The sequence below is a fragment of the Balaenoptera borealis genome (genome assembly GCF_965194805.1).
Source record: "Balaenoptera borealis genome assembly, chromosome: 9".
Lineage (NCBI taxonomy): Eukaryota > Metazoa > Chordata > Mammalia > Artiodactyla > Balaenopteridae > Balaenoptera > Balaenoptera borealis.
The window spans coordinates 48,864,980-48,882,956 of NC_138873.1; the positions used below are offsets into that span (position 1 = coordinate 48,864,980).

The following is a 17,977-nucleotide window of genomic DNA, read 5'->3' on the forward strand; positions in this document are numbered from 1 at the left end:
TGTAAACATTTTCTAAATTTGAGTCTGTTGAAGCATCATTTTAATGGCTGCATAATATTCTATCATGTGATTATTACTGGACAGAAAGGTTGTTCTCTGTTTTGCTACTATACATAATTATGTGATTAGTATCTTCTTCATAAAGCATTTCTTCTATTTTGGAATTTTTACTTACAGCTCTCGAAGTAGGATTACTGAAAAATTTCAGGCTCTTCATATATATTAATTACAACATGAGCTGTAGCAATTAGCATGCTGCTGACAGTATTCAAGAAAGCTGAACTTACCACACCTCAGCAATTTTTGCTATTTTTTACTTCATTATGATCTCTGTATTATTAATATTAGAGTTGGGTATAGTCACATGACATGTGTACTCACTTCCTTCAATAGCAATAATCCTGCTTCTAATTTTTCATAAAGCTGCAAGGTGGGTGTTGGGAAGGTATTAGATCCTGATTACGGAGTTAAATAGTAGGGGCCAAAATCTTTCCATGTAAAGGGGAAAAGGAAATGTGGTAACTCTGGTGCTGCTCCTTCAGCTTCAATCAGAAAACAAGAATTCAGTTCATTGAGTTTTATCTAGAGAATGACCAGGTCATTTGGGAAATCATGCCCTATGAGAAGTAACTGAAGAAACTAAGAACTATCTTCATATCCATGAAAGAGATACCATGAAGAAGAAAAAGAGTTATTTTATGTCGCTGCAGAAGGCAGAAATAGTACCAATGGATATGTGAGAGAAGGAGAGAGGTTTAGCTTAATATTTATAATAACTGTTGGAAACTAAACCAGGTTACCTTTTAATTAGTGATTCCTCACATACACATACATTAGTAGCACTTAAATTGTGTGGGCTCTGCCAACTCCTAAGTTCTTATGTTAGTATTAAACCTTGTCATGTAAAAGGAAGAAAGAATTATGGTAGTTTACCTCAACTGTATGTAATTTTTTGTAATATTTAAGGGAATTTGGTAGGGTACGAAGATTTGTTTGAACTGACTGGCTTTGCTGAACTACTATGTACAGAGAGTAGAGAATGTAGAAAGAGGCTATAGATAAAATCCAGGGATATAGTCTCAGATGATAAACTCTTCCATTGTTTTTATCCTTATGTGGTGACAGTGGAAAATTATTTAAGATCAGAGGAAGGGAATCTGATGAGTTTGTACTATCTCCTTGAAGAAAAGAAGACTTCATTGGACACTTCAGACAAAAAAAATACCTTCTTTCCCTGGTATTGATGATACCTTCTGAAGGAAGTTAATTTAGTAGTCATATACCTGGAGGAAAAGCATATTGAGACTAAAGATAGAGTGTACCTGCCTGCATAAAATGTGTGTGTTGGAGGGGGTGGGTAGGGTGTGGAAAAGGAAGAAAGAGGTGGGCATTTTTAAGACTCCAAAAGGAACTTTTAAAAATTTCTAGGTTAAGGAGCTAAATATTTTGGTAATTGCTCTTTGAGGCAAAACAGTCGTTCTAAATTATGTTGTTTATAGGGAGATCGGTGGACGGCTTCTCATGGTAGAAACACGACTTCCAAATGATCTGGCTGAGTTTGAGGGAGACTTTTCCTTGGAAGGACTTCGTCTATGGAAAACAGCATTCTCAGCAATGACTCAAAATCCAAGATCTGGGTCACCCCCTCACAATGGCCAAGCAATTGTCAATAAAGGGTCAAGTAATAGCCATAAAATGGTTGAAGATAAAAAAATTGTGATTATGCCTTGCAAATGTGCCCCAAGTCGACAACTGGTTCAAGCATGGCTTCAAGCCAAAGAAGAATACGAACGTTCCAAGAAACTGTCTAAAACGGAGCCAACTGGAGTTGTAAAATCTGATGAGAACTTCAGCTCCTCAGTTAATCCAGATGACAAACCTGTAGTGCCTCCAAAAATGGATACAACTGCACACATACTCCCCACTACAGCACATACCAAGGAAGATGTTGATAATTCTCAGATTGCTTTACAAGCACCAACCACAGAATGCAGTCGAACTGCAAGTGAAAGTCACACGCTGCCACCAGTTGCTTCTGCAGATGATGCTGAGAAAGAAGAGGATGATGATGATGACTATTGTGTTGGTTATAGCTCCCCTGATTCCCCAGTGATTCCCCCTTGGCAAGAAGCAACATCACCAGATTCCAAAACATTAAATGGAGGTGACAGACCCTCATCACTAGTAGAGGACCTACATTCTCTGACTATTGAGAACTTCTTAAAGCCTGTAAAAGATGGTATACAGAAAAGCCCCTGCAGTGAGCCTCAGGAACCTCTAGTGATATCCCCAATTAATGTTAGGAGAAGAACTGGGATATGTGGATCACTTTGCCTTCATAGTACACCAATCATACAGAGAAAACTTGTGGAAAGGCTTCCTGAGGCAACTGGCCTTAGCCCTTTGTCAACAGGTAAGTTTACAAGTAACAAAGCCTCCATAAAGCTTTTCAAATATTAGAAATGAAAGCAGCATTAGACTATGTAATGAAAATCAGAGCTTTTTAAATGAAATTTTAGCTCAGCTAATGAGAGATTATTATTTTATCATGTCTTGGAAAGACATCACATGGAGACTTTTTTATCTTTCTGCTGTGAAATATACTTACATCTACTTCCATCCTATCTTCTTGCCTTCTCGGTAAAATATAAGAGCCCTTTCAGAAACCTTACCTTCTTCTCAACTTGATTTTTCCCATTGGCTTTGATATATACCCAAATCTCTCCCACCCTTTGAAACAGAAAAAAAACCAAACACCTGCCTTGACCTTACATCTTCTGGCTTCTGCTCTTTTTTCTCTGCTTCTCTCCTTTAAAGCCAAATTTCTTAAAAGATTTGTCCAATTTGACAACTCTATTTCTTTACCTTCTACTCATTTCTCAACCCACTCCAAACTGGATTGTGCCCCCATCATCCCACCAGTATGGCTCTTGTAAAGATTCTTTATAACCTTTATGTAGCTAAAGCTAATGGATGTTTTTCAGTCTCCCTATCACATACCCTCTAAGCAGCCATTGTCCTGCTGACCACACCTTCCTTCTTTGAGCTTCTCCCCTTAGCTTTTCCCCTACTCCTCTGTTTCTTCCTACTTGCTTTCCTTTGAAGCTTATCTCACATTCTCAGTTATTATCTGAATGTTGGAGTTTATTAAGGCTTAGCCTTAAGCTTTCTCTCTCTATGTTCTCTCCCTCAATGACCTAATTCCTGCCCACAGGATTACTATAGATAACACAAATTTAAATTTCCAGTTCAGAACTCTCTTTTAAGCTCCAGCTGCCTTTGGCATTTCTACTTGAATGCTCAAAGCCACCACAAGGTCAGTATTTTTTAAACTTAATTTATGATCTCACTGCATTCATTCACCACCAACCACATGGCACACTTTATGCACACACATGCCTGCACATTGAAAACCATTGGTCCTCTTTCATTTTTCCTTATTTCAATGAATAGTACCACGATTTCTCTGTCACTGAGTTACACAGGTCAGAAACAAGGGATTTATTTATAATACTCACCTGATTGCCTCACTGCCTATCCTGTGGTTTCCACACTTCTTTGTTTCCTAAATTACCCAGATCTCTCTACCTCTGTCTCTGCCACTACCAAGCCCTCATCTCTCACCTGGGCTTCTACCCTAGCCTTCTTATTCACCCTTACCAATCTCCAGTTTTTTTTGCTCAGTAATCAGGGAAAATCCACGCTCTGTTCCTAGTTAATTCCTACTCTTTCTTCTGATTTTAGCTCAAAAAAGCCTTCCTGATCTCCCCGGCTAAAAATTCCCAATTATATTCCCCTTTGTTGTACTTACCCCAGTTATAATTTTATTTTTCTGTGTGTATTGATATTTGATGAACGTCTGATTTTCTGTCTAGACCCCACAAAGGTAGATACTGTCTTTTCCTCGTCATCATAAATACTTGATAAAGCAGTGAATAAATGGATTAAGTGATTCCCTAGGATCATAACTTAGGTATAAAGATCAATAATTAAAATCTAAATGTTTTTATTTAATAATACAAATTTTAAAAGTTAGTGTGGGGAACACAGGTTTGAATTAGTTTCATTTTTAAATTATGAGGTCTTTGTGAGGAATTTATAGGACAATACTCATGAATGGTACCTAAGAGTTTGGAACAACAACAACAAAAAAAACCCCAAAAAAACCCCACAGAAGCAGGCAATTTTGATATGCATGTTAAATATAAAATTTCTTTCTACAGAACCAAAAACCCAGAAATTGAGTCATAAGAAAGGAAGTAACACTGACGCTTTTAGAAGAGTACTCTTAACACAAGCAAAGGTAACTATGCTAAACATATTTAAAAATCAGTGGATAAGATCCATTCTTATTCTTAGATTTCAGTTAGATAATTGATAACTTTGTGTCTCAATTTTTTAATAATTTTATTATATTTTTGCATCATTTTATTTACATATCTTTGAGACAACAAGAAATTGCCTAATTTTTTTAAAGTTTTTTTTGTTGTTGGGATCTAAAAGATTCTTATATGTAAATACAAATATTACAGAGAAAGTGAATATGATAGCCAAAATGTGGATTATGAGGATACAAATACATTAACTGATTACTGGCAAAATCAGAACAATCCAATGACAGCAGAGCTCAAGTAAGTGATTTTTGATCCCACCAAAAATATATCCTTTTTCTGGGTTTATTACTTTTTTCTCAAATATAACATTATTGATTTTTCAGTCCATTTTACTAAGTAGCAAAGGAAAGCAACATTATTTACTACTGAAACTCTGAAAAATCATAAATGCCTTTATTCAAATACTAAAAATTGTGGTAATACTTAACCTAGAAGTATATGGTTATGTGAAAAAAGTATACATTAGACATGTATCCTTAGAAATATATGATAGTGATCACTTCTATATTGGTCACTTCTCATAAATATCATTAACTACATAAAATATATTTTAGTATTTTTATTTTGAGATTACAAATGCTTTTTAAAACTTTCATTTTTAAATCAGTATTATTGAATTACAAGTCATATATATTAAAAACAAGTACGAGTGTATTGTGAACATAAATCAACACTTTGGGGAAAATCGTTAATGGATGTGGAAATCAGAAAAAAATATTTTTTTAAAAAATAGATTCTGTTCTTTCTAACCCCTTGAAAATTATTTATGCTTTAGTTTATCTTTCAGATACATGTTGTATTAGGGTAAAATAAAAACCCACAATTTCAAATTTTCTTTAAACTTTAGCCAAACTAGTTGCAAATACATTGCTTGCTTGCTTGCTTGCTTGCTTGTCATACTTCCAAGAAAGGTCAAGATAAACGTCCATGTGGTAAAATGTCAACTCTCTACAAGACTATTATTTTCAATATTTGGGGTCTGTAAACTCAAAAATCAATTTATGGTTGGCTTACAGATTATATCAGATATTTCTACATATATACAGTTCTAGTATCTTGAATTACTAGCCTGAAAAAAAATGCTAATAAAATACTTAAGTCCCTTCTTGAATCTAAAGAGATGATACTAGTTTATCATATATTACTAAGTACATAAAGTATGTTGTCTAAGCAGAAATAAGTAATCAAAAGAAAGGAAATAATTGCTCATTTATCTTTTTCTGGCTCTGTGTTTTTTTGAATAGAATCAATGTGCAGCAGTAAATACTCCAAAGAAAGACACTTCCCAGATTGATGGACCATCTTTAAACAATACTTATGGTTTCAAAGTCAGCATACAAAACTTACAGGAGGCAAAAGCTTTACATGAGGTAAAACGGTAACAGTAAGGACACATGCACTTTAACTCTTACGTTTCATTCTATGGTACAAGTACAGAAATTTTTTACTGATGGAGGAATACATTGAATTCTATACCTGTTAATTTTTATTTTGTTCTTATTATCCTTTCTATTTTGTATATTTATATAAAACAGAGAAACGTTAAAACTAGTCATCAGTTATTGAGACTGCTTTGTGGTTTCACAATTTTCACAAAACTTATACCTGAAATTTAAAAAGAAGCTAAAATTACAAAAGGTTTTTTAGCTATTGGAAACTCTGTATGTTACTCTGGGATTATATTATATCCTATCCCAAACGTGGTGTCTACTTGTATTTTCTGTTTGGTTGGCTCAGTGGATTAGTGCTTGCTACAGTTCATTTGTTCACATAATCTTTATAACCCAGTTACTTTCACAGCACAGACTGTATGCAAAGACTAGGAAGCTGTCTTGAAAAAATATACATTCTCACTAGAGAATATGTATGAATGGTTCACTGCAAATTTATCTGTATTAAAGAAAACACAACAGTAACATTTGACTGGCAATGAGGTGAAAATTAGAATATATTTTCATTGTTTATACCTGAGCCGTCAGTACGGTAGCCACTAGCTATGTGGCTATTGAGAATTTTTAATTTGGCTTATACATCTAGGAATGGAATTTTAAATTTCGTTTAATTTTAACTAATTGTTTCCATTAAAAATTTTGCAACCTCATTGAGATGTGCTATAAATGTAAAATGCATACTGCTTTCAAAGACTTGATAGGAAAATAGAATATAAAATACCTTATCAGTAATTTTTTATATTGATTACATGTTGTAAGGGTAGTTTTTGATATATTGGATTAAATGAAAATATTTTAAAATTAACCTATTTTTACCTTTTTTTAATATGACAGCTAGAAAGTTTTAAATTATGTATGTGACTTTCATGATATTTCTTTTGGTCAGTGCTGGTTTATACAGTCGTTTTATGTTTTTGCCCTTATAGCAGAGAATGTGATTCTTTTGTTGGTTTTTTGGTCTCAAGTCAGTTCTGTCTTCTAAGAATTGGATGAGTAGACTAAGAGGAAAATTTAAATATTGTCCTCATTTTTACCCTAAATTTGAACTAAGAATTGTACTTTTGAGAATTAGATTGGAACATAGTCTAACTCCCTCATTGTTTATTTGTACATTTTGTCATTCAACAGCATTCATTTAGTTCCTGTTTTATACCTGGCCTTGTACTCTCCCCTGAAGCCCAGATAAATTAAGTAACAAACTCAGGAATATTTATCTTATCAAGTACACACCCGAAATTCAAAATTTAAAATACTTTGTTAAAAAATATTTATTAAAGCAAATTTGATAGAGCTTAACAAAAAGACTTGTTACAGTTGATTTTTCTGTTATTATTTGAAAAATATATTTTTCTTCTAATACTGTTATTTTATTCTATGTAACCCTGTTTCAGAATCCTGGGCCTTTTTGAACTTAAAATCACTTTGGGGGTCCAGCAGGTTGCTCATAGCTTCCCATCACATGCTTCCTTCATCTCAAGGCACACTCCAAATAGCCACCTGGTGGTCAAATAGGGAATGAACGAAACAAATTACTATATTCTATTCTGTTTTCTACAAAATTGTGCTCACAGCAGTTTTTCCTGTTTCCCGTTACCCTGGGCTAACCTCTCTCTCTCTTGAGTATTTACTCAATTCAGAAGAGAAAATTTGCAATCGTTGCCCTTTCTTTTTTTAACATCTTTATTGGAGTATAATTGCTTTACAATGTTTAGTTTCTGCTGTATAACAAAGTGAATCAGCTATATGCATACGTATATCCCCATATCCCCTCCCTCTTGCGTCTCCCTCCCACCCTCCTTATCCCACCCCTCTATGTGGTCACAAAGCATGAGCTGATCTCCCTATGCTATGCAACTGCTTCCCACTAGCTATCTATTTTACATTTGGTAGTGTATATGTGTCTTTGTTACTCTCTCACTTTGCCCCAGCTTACCCTTCCCCCTCCCCGTGTCCTGAAGTCCACTCTGTACGTCTGTGTCTTTATTCCTGTCCTGCCCCTAGGTTCTTCAGAACCATTTTTTTTTTTTTAGATTCCATATATATGTGTTAGCATACGGTATTTGTTTTTCTCTTTCTGACTTGCTTCACTCTGTATGACAGACTCTAGGTCCATCCACCTCATTACAAATAACTCAGTTTTGTTTCTTTTTATGGCTGAGTAATATTCCATGGTATATATGTGCTACATCTTCTTTATCCATTCATCTGTCGATGGACACATAGGTTGCTTCCATGTCCTGGCTATTGTAAATAGTGCTGCAGTGAACATTGTGGTACATGACTCTTTTTGAATTATGGTTTTCTTAGGGTATATGCTCAATAGTGGGATTGCTGGGTCATATGGTAGTTCTATTTTTATTTATTTTTTTTTATTAATTTAATTTATTTTTGGCTGTGTTGGGTCTTCGTTTCTGTGCAAGGGCTTTCTCTAGTTGTGGCAAGCAGGGGCCACTCTTCATTGCAGTGCGCGGGCCTCTTACTATCGCAGCCTCTCTTGTTGCGGAGCACAGGCTCCAGACGCGCAGGCTCAGTAGGTGTGGCTCACGGGCCTAGTCGCTCCACGGCATGTGGGATCTTCCCAGACCAGGGCTCGAACCCACGTCCCCTGCATTGGCAGGCAGACTCTCAACCACTGCGCCACTAGGGAAGCCCCTATTTTTAGTTTTTTAAGGAACCTCCATACTGTTCTCCATAGTGGCTGTATCAATTTACGTTCCCACCAACAGTGCAAGAGGGTTCCCTTTTCTCCACACCCTCTCCAGCATTTATTGTTTGTAGATTTTTTGATGATGGCCATTCTGACCTGTGTGTGGTGATACCTCATTGTAGTTTTGATTTGCATTTCTCTAATGATTAATGATGTTGAGCATTCTTTCATGTGTTTGTTGGCAAACTGTATGTCTTCTTTGGAGAAATGTCTGTTTAGGTCTTCTGCCCATTTTTGGATTGGGTTGTTTGTTTCTTTGATATTGAGCTGCATAAGCTGCTTGTATGCTTTGGAGATTAATCCTTTGTCCATTGCTTCATTTGCAAATATTTTCTCCCATTCTGAGGGTTGTCTTTTTGTCTTTTATGGTTTCCTTTGCTATGCAAAAGCTTTTAGTTTCATTAGGTCCCATTTGTTTATTTTTATTTCCATTTCTCTAGGAGGTGGGTCAAAAAGGATCTTGCTGTGATTTATGTCATAGAGTGGTCTGCCTGTGTTTTCCTCTAAGAGTTTTATAGTGTCTGGCCTTACATTTAGGTCTTTAATCCATTTTGAGTTTATTTTTGTGTATGGTGTTAGGAAGTGTTCTAATTTCATTCTTTTACATGTAGCTGTCCAGTTTTCCCAGCAGCACTTACTGAAGAGGCTGTCTTTTCTCCATTGTATATCCTTGCCTCCTTTGTTATAGATGAGTTGACCATAGGTGCATGGGTTTATCTCTGGGCTTGCTATCCTGTTCCATTAATATATATTTCTGTTTTTGTGCCAGTACCATACTGTCTTGATTACTGTAGCTTTGTAGTATAGTCTGAAGTCCAGGAGCCTGATTCCTCCAGCTCCGTTTTTCTTTCTCAAGATTGCTTTGGCTATTTGGGGTCTTTTGTGTTTCCATGCAAATTGTGCAATTTTGGGGTCTAGTTCTGTGAAAAATGCCATTGGTAGTTTGATAGGGATTGCACTGAATCTATAGATTGCTTTGGGTAGTATAGTCATTTTCACAATGTTGATTCTTCCAATCCAAGAACACAGTATATTCTCTCCATCTGTTTGTATCATCTTTAATTTCTTTCATCAGTGTCTTATAGTTTTCTGCATACAGGTCTTTTGTCTCCCTAGGTAGGTTTATTCCTAGGTATTTTGTTCTTTTTGTTGCAGTGGTAAATGGGAGTGTTTCCTTAATTTCTCTTTCAGATTTTTCATCATTAGTGTATAGGAATGCAAGAGATTTCTGTGCATTAATTTTGTATCCTGCTCTTCTACCAAATTCATTGATTAGCTCTAGTAGTTTTCTGGTAGCATCTTTGGGATTCTCTATGTATAGTATTATGTCATCTGCAAACAGTGACAGTTTTACTTCTTCTTTTCTGATGTGGATTCCTTTTATTTCTTTTTCTTCTCTGACTGCCGTGGCTAAAACTTCCAAAACTATGTTGAATAATAGTCATGAGAGTGGGCAACCTTGTATTGTTCCTGATCTTAGAGGAAATGGTTTCAGTTTTTCAGCATTGAGAATGATGTTGGCTGTGGGTTTGTCATATATGGCCTTTATTATGTTGTGGTAGGTTCCCTCTATGCCTACTTTCTGGAGAGTTTTTATCATAAATGGGTGTTGAATTTTGTCAAAAGCTTTTTCTGCATCTGTTGAGATGATCATATGGTTTTTCTCCTTCAATTTGTTAATATGGTGTATCACATTGATTGCATATGTTGAAGAATCCTTCATTCCTGGGATAAACCCCATTGATCATGGTGTATGATCCTTTTAATGTGCTGTTGGATTCTGCTCGCTAGTATTTTGTTGAGGATTTTTGCATCTATGTTCATCAGAGATATTGGCCTGTAGTTTTCTTTTTCTGTGACATCTTTGTCTGATTTTGGTATCAGGGTGATGGTGGCCTCATAGAATGAGTCTGGGAGTGTTCCTCCCTTTGCTATATTTTGGAAGAGTTTGAGAAGGATCGGTGTTAGCTCTTCTCTAAATGTTTGATAGAATTCGCCTGTGAAGCCATCTGGTCCTGGGCTTTTGTTTGTTGGGAGATTTTTAATCACAGTTTCAATTTCAGTGCTTGTCATTTGTCTGTTTATATTTTCTATTTCTTCCCGGTTCAGTCTCGGCAGGTTGTGCTTTTCTAAGAATTTGTCCATTTCTTCCAGGTTGTCCGTTTTATTGGCATATACATAGTTGCTTGTAGAAGTCTCTCATGATCCTTTGTATTTCTACAGTGTAATTTGTTACTTCTCCTTTTTCATTTCTAATTCTATTGATTTGAGTCTTCTCCCTTTTTTTCTGGATGAGTCTGGCTAATGGTTTATCAACTTTGTTTATCTTCTCAAAGAACCAGCTTTTAGTTTTATTGATCTTTGCTATTGTTTCCTTCATTTCTTTTTCATTTATTTCTTATTTCTGATCTGATCTTTATGATTTCTTTCCTTCTGCTAACTTTGGGGGTTTTTTGTTCTTCTTTCTCTAATTTCTCTAGGTGTAAGTTTAGATTGTTTATTTGAGATTTTTCTTGTTTCTTGAGGTAGGATTATATTGCTATAAACTTCCCTCTTAGAACTGCTTTTGCTTCATCCCATAGGTTTTGGGTCATGTGCTTTCATTGTCATTTGTTTCTAGGTGTTTTTTGATTTCCTCTTTGATTTCTTCCGCGATCACTTGGTTACTTAGTAGTGTATTGTTTAGCCTCCATGTGTTTGTATTTTTTTACAGTTTTTTTCCTGTAATTGATATCTAGTTTCATAGCGTTGTGGTCGGAAAAGATACTTGATACAATTTCAATTTTCTTAAATTTACCTAGGCTTGATTTGTGACCCAAGATATGGTCTATCCTGGAGAATGTTCCATGAGCACTTGAGAAGAAAGTGTATTCTCTTGTTTTTGGATGGAATGCCCTATAAATATCAATTAAGTCCATCTTAATGTGTCATTTAAAGCTTGTGTTTCCTTATTTATTTTCATTTTGGATGATCTGTCCATTGGTGAAAGTGGGGTGTTAAAGTCCCCTACTATTACTATGTTACTGTCGATTTCCCCTTTTATGGCTGTTAGCATTTGCCTTATGTCCTGAGGTGCTCCTATGTTGGGTGCATAAATATTTACAATTGTTATATCTTCTTCTTGGATTGATCCCTTGATCATTATGTAGTATCCTTCTTTTTCTCTTGTAATAGTCTTTATTTTAAAGTCTATTTTGTCTGATATGAGAATTGCTACTCCAGCTTTCTTTTGATTTCCATTTGCGTGGAATATCTTTTTCCATCCCCTCACTTTCAGTCTGTATGTGTCCCTAGGTCTGAAGTGGGTCTCTTGTAGACAGCATATGTACAGGTCTTGTTTCTGTATCTATTCAGCCAGTCTATATCTTTTGATTGTAGCATTTAATTCATTTACATTTAAGGTGATTATTGATATGTATGTTCCTATTACCATTTTCTTAATTGTTTTGGGTTTGTTTTTGTAGGTCTTTTCCTTTTCTTGTGTTTCCTGCCTAGTGAAGTTCCTTTAGCATTTGTTGTAAAGCTGGTTTGGTGGTGAATTCTCTTAACTTTTGCTTTATCTTTGAAGGTTTTAATTTCTCCATCAAATCTGAATGAGATCCTTGCTGGGTAGAGTAATCTTGGTTGTAGGTTCTTCCCTTTCATCACTTTAAATATGTCCTGCCAGTCCCTTCTGGCTTGCAGTGTTTTTGTTGAAAAATCAGCTATTAACCTTATGGGGAGTCCCTTGTATGTTATTTGTTGCTTTTCCCTTGCTGCTTTTAATATTTTTTCTTTGTATTTAATTTTTGATAGTTTGATTAATATGTGTCTTGGCATGTTTCTCTTTGGGTTTATCCTGTATGGTACTCTCTGTGCTCCCTGGACTTGACTATTTCCTTTCCCATGTTAGGGAAGTTTTTGACTATAATCTCTTCAAATATTTTCTCAGTCTCTTTCTTTTTCTCTTCTTTTTCTGGGACCCCTATAATTCGAATTTTGGTGCTTTTAATGTTGTCCCAGAGGTCTCTGAGATTGTCCTCAATTCTTTTCATCCTTTTTTCTTTATTCTGCTCTGTGGTAGTTATTTCCACTACTTTATCTTCCAGGTCATTTATCCATTCTTCTGCCTCAGTTATTCTGCTGTTGGTTCCTTCTAGAGTATTTTTAATTTCAGTAATTGTGTTGTTCATTACTCTTTGTTTGCTCTTTAGTTCTTCTAGATCCTTGTTAAATGTTTCTTGTATTTCCTCTATTCTGTTTCCAAGGTTTTGGATCATCTTTACTATCATTACTCTGAAGTCTTTTTCAGGTAGGTTGCCTATTTCCTCTTCATTTATTTGGTCTTGTGGGTTTTACCTTGCTCCTTCATCTGTAACGTATTTTTTTGTAGTTACTTTTTTTTTTTTGATGGGTTGTGCTGTATTTCTGTCTCACTGGCTATTTGACCTGAGACGTCCAGCACTGGAGTTTGCAGGCAGTTAGATAGAGCTGGGTTTTGGTGCTGAGATGAGGACCTCTGGGAGGCCTCACTCCGATTGATATTCCCTGGGGTCTGAGGTCCTCTGTTAGTCCAGCAGTTTGGACTTGGAGTGTCCACCACAGGAACTCGGGCCCGACTTCTGGCCTGGGAACCAAGATCCTGCAAGCTTCGTGGCACGGTTAAAAAAAAAAAGAGAGAGAGAAAAAGGAGCAGTACAATATCAAAGAATAAAAATATAAAATTAGAAAGATAAAAAATATATTAGGAAAAATAAAACTATAATTGAAACAACTGCAACAAGGTAAAATAAAACCACAACAGAAAAAAGAAAGGGTGGGGGGGGACAAGCCAAAAGGAGAGAACAATAACAAAGTATAAAGAATAAAATAAAATTAGAAAAATAAAAGATTAGGAAAAATAAAAATATAAAAGAATCAACAACATTGAATCAACAAAGCAAAACAGAACCCCAGTCTAAAAGAGGAAAAAAGAAGAAAGGAAAAAAAAAAAAAAAGCCTTGGCTATGGGGGTGGAGTTTAAGTGGGGGGTGGAACTTAGGCAGGGGCGGGGTTTAGGGTGGGGCATGACCTAGGCGGGTGGTGGGGGGGTGATGTTCAAGCGTGGGATGGGGCCTCTCCTTAGGACCTGCGCAGAAGGAGAGAGGCAGCAGGTGGAAAGGAGGGCCTCTGGAGTGTGGGGTTCTGGAGTTTGGAGGTGGGGCCCTGAGTGAGGCTGTGTGGGCGGGGTTTAGGTCCAGCTCGTTGGAGGGGGTCTCGGAGTGTAGAGGTAGGGCCCTGGGTGGGGGTGTAGGGGCGGGGCTTGGGTTCTGCGGGGCAGGAGGGAGGCTCCAAGGGCACAGGATTAGGCCCGGGAGCCCAACAGGCTTCCCAATGCCTAAGTGGACAGGGAAAGCACTGGCCCTGTTCCCTTCCATTCCCTCGCACCCCTCCTGCACCGTATCCCCCAGGGTCTCCCCTGTCGCCGCTGGACCCCTAACCATGGGTGGGTCCCACTGGGTGTAGGAACTCCTCCCCTCCCCCAGCCACCCCTGAGGGGTGCCGGTCCCAGAGGTCCAGCCTTTTACTTTTGCTCCCCCTTTCCTCCCTCCCATTCCTTCAGGACCCACGTGGCTGGAGGGCACCTGGGTGGGTAGAGGATCAGGCCCGGGATCTCAGCAGGTTCCTGGGGGTCCATGTGGGCAGGGGAAGCCTGGCCATGCTCCCTTTTGATCCTCTGCCCTTCCAGTGGTCCCCCAATTTCCCCCTTCAGTCATGGGATCCCTTCCCCTCCCCCAGCCGCCCCTCAGGGGTGGCAGTCCCAGGCCACCTCCACTTCTCCTCCCCCTTCACTCGCCCCACGCCCCACATCCTACCTGGTCGCTGGGGGTTCCTCCCATCCCCTTAGGTGTCTATGGTCCCCCACTGGTGTCTGGTAGGTGCCCTAGTTTTGAGGAGATGTGAATCCACGTTCTCCTATTATGCCATCTTGACTCTGCCCCTCTTGTCCCTTTCTTACCCACCTCTTTACTGATAACACTCAGTAAATCTCTCTCTCCATCTCTTCATTCCATATGTTGGCTTAAGAAAAAAATGCCCATAAGAACAGTAATGCATTTTATGTCGAGGAATAAAAAGGCAAAATTTGAGTGTGCAATTTGGCCTGGTATATAAATAAGTCAACCTCCAAGACTCTTTTTGACCTGAAATTGTCTTCAGTCTTCTCCATAGTCTTTCCATGTGCTCATTGTTTTCTAATTAAAGTGGTTTTTTTTGTTTTGTTTTGTTTGGGTTTGGAGAGAGGTTTTCCATTTCACATTTTTGTACATGCTTATTGTTTAAAAGAATAAATCCTGAAGAGTATATATTTAAAAGTAAAAGTTCTTTTCATTAGCTCCCCATTTTACTTGGTTTTTTTTTTAATATTACTTGTTTTTTAAAAAAATAGAAACAGCAATATATATTTCTTAAGGAAAGTGGTGGATTTTTTGGAAATTTGTTTTATTATTCTATATGCCTTATACATGCATAATTAATGTTCTTATATTTTAAAAAGTACTTAATAACAAATTTACTAATTAATGCATGCACTATTACATACACGTACATGGTAAAAAATTTCACATCATGACAAAAAGATTACCACAATGTTCACTGCAGCTCTATTTACAATAGCCAGGACACGGAAGCAACCTAAGTGTCTATCAACAGATGAATGGATAAAGAAGATGTGGCACATATATACAATGGAATATTACTCAGCCATAAAAAAAACAAAATTGAGTTATTTGTAGTGAGGTGGATGGACCTAGAGACTGTCATACAGAGTGAAGTAAGTCAGAAGGAGAAAAACAAATACTGTATGCTAACATATATATGGAATCTAAAAAAAAAAAGGAAAAAATTGTTCTGAAGAACCTAGGGGCAGGACAGGAATAAAGATGCAGACATAGAGAATGGACTTGAGGACACGGGGAGGGGGAAGGGTAAGCTGTGACAAAGTGAGAGAGTGGCATGGACATATATACACTACCAAATGTAAAATAGATAGCTAGTGGGAAGCAGCCACATAGCACAGGGAGATCAGCTCGGTGCTTTCTGTCCACCTAGAGGGGTGGGATGCGGAGGGTGGGAAGGAGACGCAAGAGGGAGGAGATATGGTGATATATGTATACGTATAGCTGATTAACTTTGTTATAAAGCAGAAACTAACACACCATTGTAAAGCAATTATACTCCAATACAGATGTTAAAAGAAAAAAAGATTTCCATTGAAAAGTAAGCTTCTCTCCCACCTGACTAAGCAGTCCACTTCCCCAAAGGCAATAAACAGTTTTATGTTTTTTGTCTCTTTTCAGACATTTTCTATGCATATACTTAACATTTTTTACATACATGGAAGCATACTATACTCATTCCATTTATCAATGTATTATGGTGGTCTTTCCACTTTAGGACATGTAGATCTGGCTCATTCTTTTGAAAATTTTAAAGGCTACAGAGTTTTCCATTCTGTAGTTTTTATGGAAGCCACATAATTTATGTAACCAGTTCCCAACTGATAGACATTTAGGTTTTTAGTCTTTTTAACTTACAAAAAGCTGAAAATATTATCATCTTTAGTGAACATCTTTGTGCATATATATTGGCTACATATATGAATATATCTACAGGCTTATTCTCAAGAGTAGAAGTGCTAGATCCAAGGATATGTCTTTTTTTTTTAATTGAAGTATAGTTGATTTACAACATTATATAGTTTTAGGTGTACAACATAGTGATTCAATATTTTTATAGATGATAATCCATTTAAAGTTATTATAAAATAATGGCTGTATTTCTCTGTACTGTACAAAATATCCTTGTTGCTTATTTATTTTATACATAGTGTTTTTTATCTCTTAATCCCCTGCCCCTATCTTGACCTTCTCCCCTTCTCTCTTCCCACTGGTAACCCCTAATTTGTTCTGTCCTTTTAAAATTTTGGTAGATATTTCTAAGTTGTCCTCCAAAGATATCTACCAAATTCTACTCCCATCACTAAGGAGAGCCTTGCATTTACATTTCTTCAACAGATGGCATGCAAGATAAATACAAAATATAAATTCTTTATTAAATTTATATGATCTGAGTAATTACCAGTAGTCTACTAATTTTTCATTGCCGGGTATATGTATATTACTGGTACAGTGATGGCTATAATTCTAGCTGTAATCATTAATCATCCAACATATATCTTGTTTTTCTTACCCAAGAGTTTATTCTTACTCTGTCTTAGAAAGAGAACAAAGGATTACAGTTAAGAAGAGTTATTAACATAGGAAAATAAGTGTAAAAAGCAAAATATTATATTTTTTGCATTATATGTCAAAGAGAAAATGTGCATGGGCAAAAATCTGGCTATTGTGTAGTTGACACCATACAATTCTTATGATTTTTTTTTTTCAGGAAAAACTGTAATTAAAAATCTGCCTATTATGTACAAAAGTCTAAATTTAAGTAGCCCTCAGAGGATTAATAGGTAGGAGTTTCAAACTAAAAAATATATGTCTTTTCAGTTTAAACTATAGGTAAAACTGTAATTTTAATTTAATTAACTGAGTAGAAAGTAAAAAGTAAAAGCAACAGACTTTGGTTTGAATGTACAACCACCTGGACTAGTCATTCTCTTTCTCAAATAGAAATTGCGAAAATTGAGAGGCACTGTATGTACTCTAGACAGATAGTTTTAAGTATGTGTTATCATTAAGAAATTACAGCGTAAGCAGATTTTCTAAAAGAAAAACGTGAATTGATTTAACCTAATCTTAGAAGTAAAAATCTAGTTTTAATTTGTGGAGTGTTAAATTGTGAATGTGTCCTTTATAACCATTTTTTTCTGTAATTTTACACATGTATTTCCTTAGAGTCTTAGTGAAACAGACTTCTTTCAGCATGTTTCAAAAAAAATGTTTAAAAGCGTGATTTTTATTTCCTTTTATAGATACAAAATCTTACTCTAATCAGTGTGGAATTACATGCTCGAACTAGACGAGACTTAGAACCAGATCCTGAATTTGACCCAATCTGTGCTCTGTTCTACTGCATCTCATCTGACACTCCACTACTGGATACAGACAAAACAGAACTCACAGGTGTAATAGTGATTGATAAAAACAAGACAGTCTCTAGTCAAGGTATTGTTCATTTTTATTAATTTTATACCTACCTAAACTAGGATGAACCTTTTAATGGGGCAGTTTCTGTGCTCAAGATCTAAACCAAGCAAGCATAAGGAACTCCTCTCTAAAATGTTTGCTGAGGTGGGAGTAGGAAGTGTTGTTTATAGCTTTGTCCTAAATTCATTATTCTTGAATTATTGTTAGAAGTCAGAAACAATACAATATAAAGAGCTTAATAAAATTTCCAATTAGCATATCTAATTTGATCTAAATATTATCATATAAAATACTAATTGTTAATACTGA

General features: G+C 36.3%; 1 protein-coding gene across 8 annotated transcripts in view; it reads left to right on the forward strand.

Moving 5' to 3' along the window:
• Positions 1-17,977, forward strand: part of REV3L (REV3 like, DNA directed polymerase zeta catalytic subunit) — a 190,537-nt gene that overhangs the window by 116,890 nt on the left and 55,670 nt on the right. For all 8 annotated transcript variants that reach the window (XR_014248190.1, XM_082404696.1, XM_082404701.1 and 5 more), the window contains 4 exons: positions 1,500-2,413; positions 4,224-4,303; positions 5,639-5,764; positions 17,494-17,686. Coding sequence is in view for 7 of the 8 variants with exons in the window: in XM_082404696.1 (XP_082260822.1) it covers positions 1,500-2,413; positions 4,224-4,303; positions 5,639-5,764; positions 17,494-17,686 (1,313 nt within the window). In the remaining variant the exon portion in view is untranslated. The remainder of the gene's footprint in view (positions 1-1,499; positions 2,414-4,223; positions 4,304-5,638; positions 5,765-17,493; positions 17,687-17,977) is intronic.